General features: G+C 43.7%; 1 protein-coding gene across 1 annotated transcript in view; it reads left to right on the top strand.

Moving 5' to 3' along the window:
- CCDC78 (coiled-coil domain containing 78) overlaps positions 1-12810 on the top strand; it is a 99917-nt gene extending 87107 nt beyond the window's left edge. The window contains exons 9-12 of the mRNA XM_068105368.2: positions 353-579; positions 8699-8873; positions 8998-9032; positions 12373-12810. Coding sequence (XP_067961469.2) covers positions 353-579; positions 8699-8873; positions 8998-9032; positions 12373-12379 — 444 coding nt within the window. The 3' untranslated portion in view covers positions 12380-12810. The remainder of the gene's footprint in view (positions 1-352; positions 580-8698; positions 8874-8997; positions 9033-12372) is intronic.
- Positions 12811-18231: the final 5421 nt, after the last annotated feature.

Raw genomic sequence — 18231 nt, 5'->3', positions numbered from 1 at the left:
TTGTCAGCATTACAGACTAACTCTGGTAGTACCCATATTTCCGCAATCAGCTGTGCAAGTTGAATGGGGAAAGTTGTAGCTGCCTCATTATATGCTGAGGCTCGTTCGCTTGTGAGCTTAACATTATGGAGGTTGTACCGCGCCTCCTCAACTGGTCAAACCATCCCCTGATAGCTTGAAAGGGACTGGAGCCACTCGTACCTGCATCGCTCGTACCCGCATCAGTCGTGTTAGCAGCACCACCTGCACTAACCAGATGATCATGTAGTTGTGAGAAAAAGAAAACAGAGAAAAAGTGTAAGCCCTTTAATACCAAAGGACCCTTTGGGTTGTTGTAACTTTTTTTCCACAGGAGCATGTAGATCTGTCAGCCCAGGTCGAGGTCAAGAAAAGTGGCAAAAAGCTTGATTGTGGGAAAGATGATGCTGACCGGGTGAGGAAACTGTTGGAAGAGATGATTAACGAAATCCGAAGCACTTACAAGGCAAGAGAGGAGCAGCTGGCAAGAGCAGTGCGGAGTTACAAGAAAAGGATGCATAATGTTGTGGTTCAGCACCAGCAATTACTCACTGCCTACAGGTTGGTATTGCAATCCTACATTTTGATTCAACTTAATACAACTCACAATGTATGACAAGTGCATTAATACAGTTAATCGTCATTTTGTTTGAAGCCTGTGGCTACTGCTTCATCATTGCTAAGAATAGAGCTGTGCCACTGATGCAGTGACCCATGTAGGTTAGAGTAGGAATTTGTCATTTGTTCAGGGTGCCGACAATATATCGCCTCCCCTTCGCAAAGGACACCTTCGGATCTTTAACATCCACAAACTAAAGCTGGCAGATGGGGTTCCAAGTTTAACATCCATCCGAGGGATAACGCACACGTTGATGACATGCCCTGCACGCAAAACTCCAGGATGACAGTTTATTACCCGGTCAGGATTCAAACCCAGGATAGATAGTGTGTGAGCGCACATACATCTGGGCTAACCTCCCAGCCAATAAATACAGTTAAAGACCAGAATCGCACTCGGTAGAGAGCACAAACCTCTGCCAGGCTGAACAGTTTACATTTTGTATCCCACTGATAGGCCGGGTATGCATCGAGACCTCAACCAAAATCTAATCAGCTTGTTCTTCTCACCTACCCAACCACAACCCAATCTCACCTACTCACAAATGCACTAAGTTTCATACGAATCTGCCCACAACTTTTTGAGATATCCTGCTATGAATCGTTTTTGGCCCGATCTTTTAATGGTGAAGAATCACTTTAAAATTTCTAGTATCCGAATCTTCACCAAAATCGAATCACTTTGTCCTTGTCGAACTCCCAACCAGTCCACAAAGTTTCGTCCCAATCCGTCAACATTTTGAAATATTGTGGTATATATCGTTTTTGGCCCTATCTCTCAAACGTGAAGAATGATCATTTAAATAGTCTAGTAGCCGGATCCAGATCTTCACCAAAATCGAATCAATCCGTCCTTGACATAAACTGAAAATATGACTTGTCCACCAAGTTTTGTCCAAATCTGTCCCTAACTTTTTGTGATGTCTTGCTCACAGACAGACAGACAGATGAAAAATCGGTCAGAGACCGAGGACTTGCCGGAATGTACTTTTTTGTTCGCCATTTTGGACAAATATGGCGGCCGAACCACGTGACCAATGACGTCATCATTATTTCTTTTCTAAACTAATTTTTTTTTTTATATATACTGAATCGAGGCTAGTGAAAGAGCTGACAACCGCGAGGGAAAGACAACACAGGGGGAAACATTCATTAAAACACATTCAACAAAAAGACATCCAGGAACACAGTACAGGGGGACCACGAGGGAAAGACAGTACAGGGGGAAACATTCATTAAAACACATTCAACAAAAAGACATCCAGGAACACAGTACAGGGGGACCACGAGAGAAAGACAGTACAGGGGGACCGCGAGGGAAAGACAGTACAGGGGGGCCGCGAGGGAAAGACAGCACAGGGGGACCGCGAGGGAAAGACAGTACAGGGGGACCGCGAGGGAAAGACAGTACAGGGGGACCATGAGGGAAAGACAGTACAGAGGGGCCGCGAGGGAAAGACAGCACAGGGGGACCGCGAGGGAAAGACAGTACAGGGGGACCGCGAGGGAAAGACAGTACAGGGGGACCATGAGGGAAAGACAGTACAGGGGGGCTGCGAGGGAAAGACAGTACAGGGGGAAACATTCATTAAAACACATTCAACAAAAAGACATTCAAACATTCATTAAAACACATTCAACAAAAAGACATCCAGGAACACAGCACAGGGGGACCGCGAGCGAAAGACAGTACAGGGGGATCGTGAGGGAAAGACAGCACAGGGGGACCGTGAGGGAAAGACAGTACAGGGGGGCCGTGAGGGAAAAACAGTACAGGGGGAAACATTCATTAAAACACATTCAACAAAAAGACATCCAGAACACAGCACAGGGGGACCGCGAGCGAAAGACAGTACAGGGGGACCGCGAGGGAAAGACAGTGCAGGGGGACCGTGAGGGAAAGACAGTACAGGGGGACCGTGAGGGAAAGACAGTACAGGGGGACCGCGAGGGAAAGACAGTACAGGGGGACCGCGAGCGAAAGACAGTACAGGGGGACCGCGAGGGAAAGACAGTACAGGGGGACCGTGAGGGAAAGACAGTACAGGGGGACCATGAGGGAAAGACAGTACAGGGGGACCGTGAGGGAAAGACAGTACAGGGGGGCCGCGAGGGAAAGACAGTACAGGGGGAAACATTCATTAAAACACATTCAACAAAAAGGCATCCAGGAACACAGTCGATATGTGCACATATCGATATGTGCACACATTCGAACACAGTCGAATACACCCATTTATTCCTTGATGATGCTCAAGAAATTTCATCTTGATCGACTGAATTTTGTACTTGTCGAATTATGACGTCATAATGGAAGCAACTATGACATCATCCTTAACATATTTTATACCCCATGGAGAGTTCTTTACAATGAGCCATGTCTCATTTCTTTCTATTCAGCACTTTCGGAGATATAGAAGTGCAAAGTTTTTTGGTTTTTCCAAGATGGCGGCCGAACCACGTCACCGATGACGTCATCATTATTATTTTTTCTCCACCAGTTTATGCCCTCATGTCGCTCAAGAAATTGCATCTTGATTGGATGAAGTTTTGTACTTGCCGAATTATCAAATTATGACGTCATAATGGAGGCATTGGGCCGAGAGAGTTAAAAATTGGGCACAGTCTATTCCAGGGCAAGACAAATATCTGTGTAAAGTTTGGCGATTCTACGTGCAACGGTGTAGACGTATGCTGTGCACAGACAGACAAACAAACAGACAGACAAACAGACAGACAAACCAACCGATCAACATACCTGCCGGAATCTTTTCCGGCAAGTAACAAATAGGGATGAAAACGTAACCCCATCCACCTTAGGTGGCGGAGATAAAATGTATTGATTGTAAACGTGATGATTGCAATATTGACGTTTGTGACTTAAATAAGCGTTATGCCTAGGTCGCCCGTCGGGGAAGTGATGTGAGTTGACAAAGTGGAAGACGCAGAAAACATGCTATGATATGATATTTCGCTCACAAGGTTCAGACATACATGGAGGCGGCCATCTTGGATTTTGACGTGGCGACCCAATTTTCAAAAGCCTTCTTCCTTATGCGTAGGTACACCCACACACCAGATTAGAAGTTAGTAGTTCGTTTATTTTTCAAGATATTTCACTCACAAGGTTCAGACATATATATGGTGGCGGCCATCTTGGATTTTGACGTTGCGACCCAATTTTCAATAGTGTTCTTCCTTATGCCTAGATACACCCACACACCAGATTATAAGTTGGTACTTCGCTTATTTTTCAAGATATTTCGTTCACAAATTTCAGACATATATATATATGGTGGTGGCCATCTTGGATTTTGACGTGGCGACCCAATTTTCAATAGTGTTCTTCCGTATGCCTAGATACAACCACACACCAGATTAGAAGTTGGTACTTCGCTTATTTTTCAAGATATTCCGCTCACAAGGTTCAGACATACATGGCGGCGGCCATCTTGGATTTTGACGTGGCGACCCAATTTTCAATAGCGTTCTTCCTTGTGCCTAGATACACCCACACACCAGATTAGAAGTTGGTACTTCGCTTATTTTTCAAGATATTCCGCTCACAAGGTTCAGACATACATGGCATCAGACATACATGGCGGCGGCCATCTTGGATTTTGACGTGGGTTGCACCCACACACCAAATTCGAATGCGGTCCTTCGCTTATGCATGCACGCACACACACATGCACGTTCGCACGCACGGACGGATGGACGGACGGAGGGGAAAACCATAGTCCCCCTTTCGCTCCGCGGTGCGACGGGGGACAACAAGCCTCCATTTTACTTACTGGCAACGGTACCCACCCTATGGGCGGGGCTTCAATTGGGAGGCCCAAATGAAAAGGAAAAATATCAGAAATTGAAGGCTTTTTTTATTTTAAACGATTCATATAAACATCCGTTGAATCATATCACACGCAAATCATCAAAATCTAAACAGTATCTTTAGAATTTCAATAAAAGCCACATCACTGTTCATATCGATAAATATTATTCCATCGTGTTTCAAATCGTGATCGATACACTATGATCGTGATGATCGTGATCGTGAATCGTGATCGATAATCGTGTTCACAATCGCTGTGTCGTATGTACTCCCGATACGTGTACCAAATTCCCGATACGTGTAACTGTACCAAATCAACAGTTAAAAGGATTTTGAGCCGATAGGTGTTACGGCCTTGGCAAGATCGATGGAGACAGCGATCTGTTAGCGATCGATGGAGACATGTTGCTTTCCCGGGTGCCGCACAAACGGCTGCACCGATCGCGCGGCACCCGGGAAAGCAACATCGTCACAATGAGAACAATGAACGTCATGCGAACGCGAATGTTATGCGGGAGTCCAAACCTGAGAATGCTGGAGACGAAAGCTGAAATTGGGAAAACTAAATAGCCTATTTTACTCCTGGAGATCCCAGGATTATCCACCCAAAATATCTTTGCGATCGGTTCAGCAGTTTTTACGGTACCTTCGAACAGACAGACAGACAGACAGACAGACGGACATTTGGTGAATTATAGTAAGATATCATTTAACCATTCCTCCAAGTATGGAGGCTTATTCAAGTAATTATAAGACGGGAGTTTGGTTGCTTATTAATTGCTTGCATGGATTTTAGTTACTATTTTCGTTGTCCAGAGTGGGTATGTTTCCAAAATGAACTTCTTTACATTGTTTTAATATTACTAGGGCATGCCCGTACTATATATATATCTAAAATTATATCCCCCCCCCTATTTACATGAAATGGTTTGGTCCAAAGCGAACGGCTTGCGAGTGGTGACAATCCCCCCCCTCTATTTACATGCAATGGTTCGGTCCAAAGCGAACGGCTTCCGGAGTTTGGTAAAGAAATCGCCATCGCGTACACAAACGCGCAGGAAAGCGAATGAATCGCAAATTCGTTTTTATTAGTTGTAAAACATAATGCCCAATTATTCAATTAGCGCCAACGTATTTTGGCTGTTTGCAATTTAATCGCAAGGCAAAGTAGAAAGAGAAGAGGGAAAAAAAGAAAAGCCTTGCCTTGCTGCAAACAGCTGCTGCAAACAACAACAACAGGGAAGGCTGCACTGTCCGGAAGTTGGCATATCGCAGTTACGATTATTTTAGTGTTAATGGCCAATTATTCAATTAGCGCCAACGTATTTTGGCTGTTTGCAATTTAATCGCAAGGAAAAGTAGAAAGAGAAGAGGGAAAAAAAGAAAAGCCTTGCATTAACGCATTAACGCTTGCATTGCATTAACGGTTCGGCACACGTGATAGCTCGCTGCTCTCTGATTGGTTGAAGCGTTTTTTGGACATAGCTCGGTAGGTACTTGTCCGATTAATTTCAAACCTTGAAAAGGCACATCCTCGGGTCCCCAGCAATATACCTGGCAAGTTTCAAGTATATCGGACCCGTGGTTGTCGAGAAACAGCGGTCACAGACAAACACACAGACACACAGACACACAGACACACAGACACACAGACACACAGACACACAGACACACAGACACACAGACACACAGAGATTACTGGAATTATAGATAGATAATGGTGTAACCTAATTTATTTTCGAGTAAATTTGCATGAGTAAAGATATGGATACTTGAAACGGGAGCAGGACATTTGGCCCACCTTGCCTGTGCTTTATCCTTGTTCAATTCACCAATACTTGTCGTTTTTCTTATCTTCATGTACTGATCACCCTCTTAGCATTAACCTAATCTATCTTAATATCCACATCCTTTCACTCACACATAAATCTGGATCTGGATATACCATGTGAAAGCCAATTATTTTCAAGATATACCATGTGGTCTTCTATAGAACAAATACCAAACCCCAACCTAAATACAGCCAAATGCACACCCCCAGCAAAGTATGATGTATTCTAAGATACAACACCTCTACATTTACTGCATCAGACCAGCAGTTTTATCTGCATTCAACTTTACAGAACAGATCTTTAAGCAGACTGCTCAGAAGCAAGCATAATACAAACTGCATTCTTCTGCCATTCCTCAATCTACTCGTACAACGCCTAATCTTTTTTTGTACACAGAGTCGAGGCTCACGGAGGAGCTAAAACACAGAACAGACCAGGGTGTAACAGAACGAAAAGAACAGCAGAAGGTGGGGAGGACCAACAGCAGGGTGCAGGGACAAAATAGAGGGGAACCCAGAGGGATAGGGGACATGAGGAAGCGGAGGACACAGTGGGTGAACAAGATGGATACCGCCACAAATTCGCAATCACAGAAGTGAAAAATGGTGTCGTAAAAAAAAAATCACAGAAGTGGAAAAAAAAGTTAATGGTTGGGACTTGAAGTGGTTGTGAACAGCAGTCTTGAAGCCCTAGACTCTAGAGGGAAGAATGATATGTAACAGACTTTGGTGAGGGTCCATTAAGGCGACAATATATCGCACCTATGAATTCTGTACTATATTAAACAATGGTTCACACCTGCACTTACTGCATTTTAGAAACTGCACTAAATAGTGGTTCTCAAGTTTTTAACTTTGTTGCAATCCACGACGGTGTGCTCCATTGTACCAGAATCGGAATTATCAACACGGAATTGTCCCGCAGTTCCGTGTGAATAACCACCGAGCTTGAAATGATCCAAAGATTTGGAATTATTTTCTCGGTATTGATTCCATTTATTAGAAGGTACCAATAATATTTTGAATTACTGTTGCTTGTTAGTCCTCTACCGGTGTACACCGGAGGGGACTATAGGTTTGCACGCCATCCCTCCGTCTGTCTGTCAGTCCGTCAGTCCATCACGCAAAGAACAGTTTTCCGGACTTTTTGTCTAAACTCTTAAAGCTAATGATTTCAAACTTGGCACATGGTTTCCTCATGATAGGTTACAGATCAAGTTCGAACTTCACGACGTTTCGATCATTTTTGACAAACTTATGGCAGTTTGAACTTTGGTAATTCTGATAATTCTGATGATCCTTAACTCAGTGCCATTTTAAGTTTTAATTTCCTTTAAAAAAGATTTTCTCTGCAATAATTGGACCGATTGATATCAAATTTTCACCGTAGGGGAGACTCGGTCTGTATAATATTTTAATGGTAATTATGACGTCACAGGTCACGTGGTTCGGCCGCCATATTGTTTTTCGTGAAACACGAAAACCCCTTTTTCTCTGCAACGGCTGAACAGATCGAGGCCAAACTTTGCAGGCAGAATCGCATACCCATGACAAACGTCATGCATAACATGGTTTCAGAGTTATGACGTTTTTAAGCATGAACCTTTAAAACCGAGCTCCTCCCTCATTTGTGATCCAATCGAGGGGAAACTTCACAGATCTGTTCAGCATGTCAGTCTACTAAAATGTCCTTTTGGAATTTGCGATAGGGCACGTGGTTTGGCAGATATCGTTAATTAAACGAATTTTTTTTTTTTTTTTAATGGATATCTCTTGAATCGCTAGTACCTCAGACCGCGAGTTGATAATTATATAATTCACACAGTGCAATACGTGCAGGCCGCTCCACAGAGCGACCTTGCGGGCTTATCAACGAGGCGAGGCTTGACACACATGTGTCTCAGCATACCTCAGATCAAGTTTGAAAACCAGCATCAACCGTGCATAAATTTGCATATTCGATCATTTTTGACAAAGTTATGGCACTTTTAACTTTGGTAGGGGACATGTATTGCAGCGCAATACTCAGAATGCTTGTTGTTGTTGCTTTTTGTTGATTAGACCTTTGATACCTTTTTGTTGATTCGACCTGGCCCTAAATTGTTTTTCTACTTCATCAGGTCTGTATGGTTCAATCCAATCCACGCCTTGTGGTTGACTCTTAATGCTCTCAGAGCAACTTAAGATGGTCACTAAAATGTATAAACACCAATTAAGCATTAGAAGGGGCACTAAAATAAAATACGCCTAGGATGGACACTAAAATACATAAGCAGAAATGAAGCATTCCATGTCTTTCCTTGTATATTGAGTTTCACATTTTAATGCACTCCACCACATCATTGATAAATATATGCTCGAATTACAATGTTTGGAAAATCGTGCTCTCATTCGTGCAGGCTGGCTCGTGATCAGGTCCTGGCTCTTGGTCCGGCAGGGTCAGATCCAGGTCCGCCTGAAGCCTGCTTTATTCTATGCGACGGTGATGGACAGGACGCTCTAGCTCAGGGGTTGATGGAGCTCCAGCGAGATAAGGCTCGACTCGGAGCGGAGCTTGCGGTCATGCGAGATCAGGTATATATACGCATTGGATTTGATATCACAAACAACAGTGTGGCACCATTACGCCCGCTTTGCAAGGATGTAGTTACACAGTTGCTATTCTTTTCCTTTCCTGCATTATTTATTTTTCCTGCAGTTGAAACGACACAGATGCCAAGTCACTGCTAAACGGTAAGGCTCGAAGAAGGCATTTATCTTACCATTGATAAATATATGATTAATAGCATCCTTGGTACATGTTCCAATTCTTCCTTTCTTCGACACCTTTTTAGATTGAAGTTTACATTCTTTCATGCAGATACTTTCTTTCAGCAGAATTTGAATTGCTATAACTCAACAAAGTTAGTTTGTTTTCCTTTAGTCTCTGTAATGTGAATGGTGAAAATGTTTCGTGTCTTGCATAGATGTGACAAATTTGATCTCTTTACCTCGACCACGGAACGTAGACGGAGGTTATGGTTTCACCCCTGTCTGTTTGTCTATCTGTGAGCAGGATATCTCAAAAAGCTGTGGATGGATTCGGACGAAATTTGGTGGACAGGTTGGGTGTGTGACCAGAACGCATCGATTTGATTTCAGTGAAGATCCGTAGCCAGATCCAGATACCAGAATTATTTAAGTGATTCTTCACCATTGAGAGATAGAGCTAAAAACGATACATAGCATGATATCTCAAAAGGTTATGGACGGATTCGGACAACACCTGGTGGGTAGATTGGGTGTGTGGTAGGGATAAATCGATTCGATTTTGGTGAAGAACCGAATGCAGATGTAGATGGGATTGTTTTTGTTTTTTTTATCTCAAGTGATTTTTAACCATTGAGAGATTGGGACAAAAACGATATACAGCACGATATCTCAAAATGTTGTGGACAGATTCGGGGGAAACTTGGTGGACATCTTTGGTGTGTGAAAAGGACAAATTTATTCGATTTTGGTGAAAATCCTGATCCGGATATGAGATTTTTGTGATTTTTAAAGTGACTCTTCACCATTGAGAGATAGGGGAAAAACAACATGTTCAGTGCATTCAGAAAGTATTCAGACCCCTTCACTTTTTTTCACATTTTGTTATGTTGCGGCCTTATGCTGAAATCGTTTAAATTCATTTTTTCCCTCATCAATCTACACTCAATACCCCATAATGACAAAGAGAAAACAGGATTTTAGAAAGTTTTGCAAATTTATTAAAAAGAAAAAACTGAAATATCACATTGACATAAGTATTCAGACCCTTTGCTATGACACTTGAAATTTAGCTCAGGTGCCTCCCATTTCTCTTGATCATCTTTGAGATGTTTCTACACCTTGATTGGAATCCACCTGTGGTAAATTCAATTGATTGGACATGATTTGGAAAGGCACACACCTGTCTATATGAGGTCTCACAGCTGACAATGCATATCAGAGCAAAAACCAAGCCATGAGGTCGGAGGAACTGCCTGCAGAGCTCAGAGACAGGATCGTGTCGAGGCACAGATCTGGGGAAGCCTTCAAGAAATCTCTGCTGCATTGAAGGTTCCCAAGAGCACAGTGGCCTCCATAATTCTTAAATGGAAGAAGTTTGGAAGAACCAGGAATCTTCCTAGAGCTGGCCGCCCGGCCAAACTGAGCAATCGGGGGAGAAGGGCCTTGGTAAGAGAGGTGACCAAGAACCCGATGGTCACTCTGGCTGAGCTCCAGAGATGCTGTGTGGAGATGGGAGAAACTTCAAGAAGGACAACCATCACTGCAACACTCCACCGATCTGGGCTTTATGGCAGAGTGCCCAGACGGAAGCCAAACAGTTCAATCTTGGTTTCATCAGACCACAGAATCTTGTTTCTCACAGTCTGCGAGTCCTTTAGGTGCTTTTTTGCAAACTCCACGCGAGCTTTCATGTGTCTTTCACTGACGAGAGGCTTCCGTCTGGCCACTCTGCCATTAAGCCCAAATCGGTGGAGTGTTAGAGTGATGGTTGTCCATCTGGAAGTTTCTCCCATCTATATAAATCTCCCATCTTGTCATTATAGGTTATTGAGTGTAGATTCATGAGGGAAAAAATGAATTTAAACGATTTCAGTATAAGGCTGCAACATAACACAATGTGAAAAAAGTGAAGGGGTCTGAATACTTTCTGAGAATGCACTGTAATTGTGGACGAGTTATCACATGATATTGCAAAAAGTTGTGGATGAGTTATGACAAAATTAAGTTGACGAGTTGGTTAGGTGACATGAACAAGTCGATTAAATTTTAGTTCAGGTCTAGATTCAGATCCGGCCTATCAGTGGGATACCAAAGGTAAACTGTTTTCAGCCTCGTTTTACATATAATTCTCAGTCTTCAGCTAATTAACTTGTTTATTTTTCAATTCCTATGTGCTCTTGGCAATAAATATCAAAAATGGATGTACTTTTAAAATAGCAATATAATGCAATCATACTAAATATAATTTGAGAAGTGTCTGTCTGTTCGTTTGTGGGTTTGTTTGTGTGTTTCTTTGTCTTTTTTTTTTTTTTGTACACTGAATCGAGGCTCGTGAAAGAGCTAACATTTACTTCACAAACAAATCAACCAGACAAACAAAATATATAAAAAGAGGGAGTGGAAAACAATATGGGGAGAGAAGGGGAAGCACACAAACACAACATTTGAGAGCAAGGAGATGTGTGGGAGGGAGAGGGCTTGGGGGGAGGAGGCGTGGGAAGGGGGGGGAGGGGGAGGGAGAAGTATAAAACACAAGGACACCAAGGACTTCCAGGACAGAAGTTGGTATTTCAAAAAAGTGGAATTGGGGTGAAATTAGCGGGGATAGAAAAGATCAAGGTTTTGGATGGGGGAAGATAAGAGATGGTGGTGAACAGCTGTTTTAAAGACCTGGAGGGTGGAGTGGGATTGAAGAGAGTGAGGGAGTTTGTTCCAGAGGCGGGAGAAAAGAGGAATGAAGGAGTGAAGGTGAGCAGAGAGTCTTGATTTTGGCAGTTTAACCATAAGAGGGTTGCAGGCAGATCTTGTGCGACCTGTAGGAATATTTGTGGGACAGAGCCCAGAGAGAGCTGGGGGGGCAAGGCCAGAGAGGAGTCGGTAGAAGACGGTCTTCTTTGCATTCTTAAATTACATGGAAAAAGGGAATAAGGTTCATGGCTCATCATACTCTATTACTGAACTTACCTTTAATGGTGATAAGTTGATATGATGATGGTGTTTATGGGGGGATTGCGGGGGTGGGGGGGGGGGGGGGTTAGAAGGGCCATTGCACACACATTGCATGCCAGACCATGCACTACTCCTGCCAACGCGATGACTTTGGGTTAATGTTGGCACAACATCAGCACTATTATTGGCCCAACATAATTTTGTTCATTCGCCCAATGTTCGCTCTTGTCCCATCACTTTTATGCCATGTGGCTGCCGTTGGACCAACGTTGGGCTGATGTTGGTAAACAGACGGAGCTTTTACTGATGTTGGACTAACCTTGCAATGATATTGGTATATTTTCAATGAATAATCATTGGAATGCACTTTCAGGAACTGAAAAGGAGGGAGGAACATCATGAGTAAAGTGTAAAAAATAAACCGGTAAAAAGGCGAAAAACAATCTCTGAATAAAAGAAAGAAGAACACACTCATTGCTTCATCAAAAGCTTGAACAGCAGTTTCATCACGAGGGGACATGAGGAGTGTTTGGCTGCAGTTCAGCATTTCCTCAGTTAAAATCCGAGTGTCCCCTTTCTTCGAACGATTTTGATAATAGTTTTCAACAAATTCAAAAATGTGCTTATTTAAATCTGTATTTTTTTGGGGGGGTATTTCACTCTTTGAATGTTTTTTCTGGATTTATCTTTTTTTTTTATCTTGTAAGCAATCATTGATTGTAAATTACGAATATGTATGCATGTGTAATTCAGCCATTGGCTGCTAGAAATGCTTTTAATAAACCATTTTTGATTGAATGATTTGAGAACCATTTTTTGATTTGATTTGATTTTTTGATTTGATTTGATTTGATTTGAGATTTGAGATTTTGATTTGAGAATGATTGATGAGATTTGAGATTTGAGAATGATTTGAGATTTGAGATTTGAGATTTGAGCTTCAAAAAGGGGACCGAAAAACAACAACAACCACGGTCCCCGAAAAAGGCCAACCCCCGCTTGCGGGGAAAAAATGGCCTCTAAAGGTGGTTTTGTCAGGTCTCTGATCAGTGTTGATATTGTCTTTGTTGAACATATTCTCAAAATGAATGTTGAAAGAATGTGGCGAAGAATTTCAAGAATACTTTGCATTTGCAAATGATGTAAAAACAGATGAAATATAAACAATCGATGCACTGTGTAAAGACAAATTGACATTTCTTTCGCTGAGAAAGAAAACTCACCTTTACAAATCGAGAAATTTGGTTCTTCATTAAAATATCTCTCACTTATTGACATTATGTCGGTAATTTAATATCGTGCGATTGATTGTGAAAAAACAATTATTTATGAAGGACGAGGAAGGGAAGGAGAATAAAAAGACACAACAGCGGAGGCAGCTCATTGAAAAGATCTTTTTTTGTCGGTTGAAAACTTCTTTCTCAAAAACCCATTTACAACGTTACATTTTATCTTCAGTCACTGAAATCGAATGTGGCAGATTTGGATGTAATTGCAAAATGTTTGGTGTGTTCACTCTCCTGGTTTTTGTTCATCAGAATAACAATTTTCCAAGCGACATTTTTTTCGATAAAGGAGGGAATGTTCAGAAACTCATCCACCCATAAAGGGAACATAAGAAAATCGACATCTGTGGAGATAAAATATTAACATCAAAAGACAAACCTTACAATGATACTGATTTATTTTCAATGAATAATCATTGGAATGCACTTTCGGGTAATTAAAAGAAAGTCGAGTATATCATGAGTTAGTGTTTCATATGCAACCTGTAGCTGCTGGTGGTATCCTTTGCTGGGGGCATGCCTGTGCCACTGATGCAGTGCCCTCTGTTACCAGAAAGCTGGTACTCATTTTGCCGACCTCAGAAGGATGACAAGCACAGCACACCACATACAAGATATACATTTGCAATTGCACACCTGAGCTCCTCACCACATACAAGGCTTTCATCCGCAGCTCAATGGAATACTGTTCTCCCCTATGGGCCGGTGCTCCTGCCTCACACCTAGCTCGTCTTCACGCTGTTGAAACCAAAGCTTTCAGAATTATTGGAATCTCCCGCGAAGAAGCTATCTCTGAGGGCCTTTCACTCACTCACCGCAGGCAGGTTGGTGGTCTTTCTGTCTTCTACCGACTCCTCTCCGGCCTTGCTCCCCCAGCTCTATCTGTGCTCTGTCCCCAAATATTCCTGCAGGTCGCACAAGATCTGCCTGGAACCCTCTTATGGTTAAACTGCCAAAATCAAGACTCTCTGCTCACCTTCACTCCTTCATTCCTCTTTTCTCCCGCCTCTGGAACAAACTCCCTCACTCTCTTCAATCCCTCTCCTCCCTCCAGGTCTTTAAAACAGTTGTTCACCACCATCTCTTATCTTCCCCCATCCAAAACCTTGATCTCTTCTGCCCCCGTTAATTCACCCCAAATCCACTTTTTTGGGGGGAAATCTCGACTTCTTTCTTTCCTGGAAGTCCTAGCTGTGTCCATGTGTTTTATACCTTCCCCCCCCCCCCCCCTCACCACCTTCCCACGCCTCCTCCCCCCAAGCGCTCTCCCTCCCACAGATCTCCCGATGTCCCTGCTCTCAAATGTTGTACTTGTGTGCTTCCCCCTCTCTCCCCATCTTGTCTCCCGCTCCCTTTATTATGTCCTATTCATTCGTTTGTCTTTTTTTGTGATTGATGTTCGCTCTTACACGAGCCTCGATCTTGTATATTAAAAAAAAGAAAAAAAAGCAGAGGCTCAAACTAAGGACCTTAAGATCTCAAGACAGCCACCTTAACTGTTAAGCCAACACCAGACTTTGTTTTGGGTGATATTTTCCTTGGAGAGGTTTGACCACTATGTCTATGGATACAAGATTGAGTTGCAGACCGTCCATAAACTTCTAGTGACAATTGTCTAGAAACTGCTATGTTTGGGGCGGGGGGGTTTGAAGGGCCAGTGCCCAATGTTTGTGTGTCTCCTCTTTACTCTGTGTAAAGACAGGACTTTACTCTGTGTCTGTCGTAAAGGACTTCATTAAGTGTCTGCAAGTCTTCACTTTGTTGATGGCTTCAGTTGATGCTACTTCGAGTTGTGCGTTATGACGTGTTTGTAAACCACGTTCCTGGGAAGTTGTTGTAGATTGCAGACACTTAATCAAGGACACTGTGCAGCCGAGTCCCAATGTATGACTCCATCCTCGAGGACATGCAGTTGCGGGTCCACAGGCTAGTGACCCGTCTTCCAGTCAGCCAGAGCAAGCTGGAAATATTACGTGATGCAACTGCAGATGACGACGATTTACAACTACTGTCCGGCTACATTCTGTACGCCTAGCCAGTTCACTAGGCCAATCTTCCTGTCTTCATCGGACAATTCTGGGATTTCAGAGATTAGCTGCATGGAGCGAATGGTATGATTTTCGTGGGCGAGTATTTGGTAATTCCTGCTGCACACCGATTTGACATTCTCCGAACAATACACGAAGGCCGTTTCTGGCCAAGAGAAATGTAAAGCCAGGGTGCGCCAAGTGGTCTATTGGCCAACTATCAACCAGGATATACAACATGTTGTTGCAAAGTGATCTACATGTGCCACGTACAGACCAGCTAACAACAAAGAGCCAATATTTCCACATGATCTGCACCTGGGGCCATGTGGGGGCGAACATTTCCCACTTCACCGGAAAGCATTTCATCCTGATTGTGGACTTTTTCTCCAAATATCCTGAAGTCATGTACATTTGTGGGCTCACTGCAAACCATGTCGTTGAAGCTCTGAAGACCGTGTTCCCCATACATGGCATACCCAAAGAGGTATTTGTGAACAACATGCCATTTACCAGTCCAGAGGTCAGGAAATGTACCCAGGAATGGGAGTTCAAGTTTATTACCTCAAGTCCTCCATAGCCTCAGTCTAATGGGCAATCTGAACATGCATGTAGACTATCAAAATTGAGCGATGGCAAAAACGCATTGTTTTTTCAGACCACCATTTGACCTTGACCTTTAGCTTGGAGGATTATGATGTAAATTAAGCATAAATGTGTCTTGCTATATGCTATCTAAAGAGAGCAATTGTGTCCGACTGGATGAAGATTAGTCGAGTGATAGTACAAGACACAAATTTTCCTGTGTCACTGCGGTTGCAGGCCGACCAACTTTAGGCTTGTCGTTGTTAGACAACACAAGGGACAGGGAGAATGTTTTGTGCCATTTGCAGGCACAACCATTATTCAAAGAAAGATGTAGGGATGGTTCCACATGATAATTTATTGTGATCATCCCTACTTTATTTGCATACCATTACTACATCCTTTTACATTTTTTTTAACGAGAAGATCCTCACCTAGACTTTTTTGTGTGGTGATAAATGGATTCACCAAATGAAAGGTCATTGATTGCAAACAAGAGGTCAAAATCAGGGGTTCCCAAACACAGGGCCACGATCCAAACTTTAAACAAAACCCTCAAAATCCCGGATTTTGAGGGTCCCGAGCTCAGGCTCCATAGCAAAATCCCGGATTTTGAGGGTCCCGAGCTCAGGCTCCATAGCAAAATCCCGGATTTTGAGGGTCCCGAGCTCAGGCTCCATAGCAAAATCCCGGATTTTGAGGGTCCCGAGCTCAGGCTTCATAGCAAAATCCGGGATTTCAGCTTGAGGCTGGGACCCTCAAAATCCGGGATTTTGCTATGGAACCTGAGCTCGCGACCCTCAAAACCTGGGATTTTTCTATGGAGCCTGAGCTCGGGACCTTCAAAATCCGGGATTTTGCCATGAAGCCTGAGCTCGGGATCCTCAAAATCCGGGATTTTGCTATGGAGCCTGAGCTCGGGATCCTCAAAATCCGGGATTTTGCTATGGAACCTGAGCTCGGGACCCTCAAAATCTGGGATTTTGCTATGAAGCCTGAGCTCGGGATCCTCCAAATCCGGGATTCTGTTATGAAACCTGAGCTCGGGACCCTCAAAATCCGGGATTTTGCTATGAAGCTTGAGGCTGGGACCCTCAAAATCCGGGATTTTGCTATGGAACCTGAGCTCGCGACCCTCAAAACCCGGGATTTTGCTATGGAGCCTGAGCTCGGGACCTTCAAAATCCGGGATTTTGCCATGAAGCCTGAGCTCGGGATCCTCAAAATCCGGGATTTTGCTATGGAGCCTGAGCTCGGGATCCTCAAAATCCGGGATTTTGCTATGGAACCTGAGCTCGGGACCCTCAAAATCTGGGATTTTGCTATGAAGCCTGAGCTCGGGATCCTCCAAATCCGGGATTCTGTTATGAAACCTGAGCTCGGGACCCTCAAAATCCGGGATTTTGCTATGAAGCTTGAGGCTGGGACACTCAAAATCCGGGATTTTGCTATGGAACCTGAGCTCGCGACCCTCAAAACCCGGGATTTTGCTATGGAGCCTGAGCTCGGGACCTTCAAAATCCGGGATTTTGCCATGAAGCCTGAGCTCGGGATCCTCAAAATCCGGGATTTTGCTATGGAGCCTGAGCTCGGGATCCTCAAAATCCGGGATTTTGCTATGGAACCTGAGCTCGGGACCCTCAAAATCTGGGATTTTGCTATGAAGCCTGAGCTCTGGATCCTCCAAATCCGGGATTCTGTTATGAAACCTGAGCTCGGGACCCTCAAAATCCGGGATTTTGCTATGAAGCTTGAGGCTGGGACCCTCAAAATCCGGGATTTTGCTATGGAACCTGAGCTCGCGACCCTCAAAACCCGGGATTTTGCTATGGAGCCTGAGCTCGGGACCTTCAAAATCCGGGATTTTGCCATGAAGCCTGAGCTCGGGATCCTCAAAATCCGGGATTTTGCTATGGAGCCTGAGCTCGGGATCCTCAAAATCCGGGATTTTGCTATGGAACCTGAGCTCGGGACCCTCAAAATCTGGGATTTTGCTATGAAGCCTGAGCTCGGGATCCTCCAAATCCGGGATTCTGTTATGAAACCTGAGCTCGGGACCCTCAAAATCCGGGATTTTGCTATGAAGCTTGAGGCTGGGACCCTCAAAATCCGGGATTTTGCTATGGAACCTGAGCTCGCGACCCTCAAAACCCGGGATTTTGCTATGGAGCCTGAGCTCGGGACCTTCAAAATCCGGGATTTTGCCATGAAGCCTGAGCTCGGGATCCTCAAAATCCGGGATTTTGCTATGGAGCCTGAGCTCGGGATCCTCAAAATCCGGGATTTTGCTATGGAACCTGAGCTCGGGACCCTCAAAATCTGGGATTTTGCTAT

This window comes from Myxine glutinosa, chromosome 1 (genome assembly GCF_964187855.1).
Source record: "Myxine glutinosa chromosome 1, kmMyxGlut1.1, whole genome shotgun sequence".
In the NCBI taxonomy this organism is placed as follows: domain Eukaryota; kingdom Metazoa; phylum Chordata; class Myxini; order Myxiniformes; family Myxinidae; genus Myxine; species Myxine glutinosa.
Note: the sequence above shows the minus strand (reverse complement) of the source record. Positions and strands in the feature narration are given on the sequence as shown.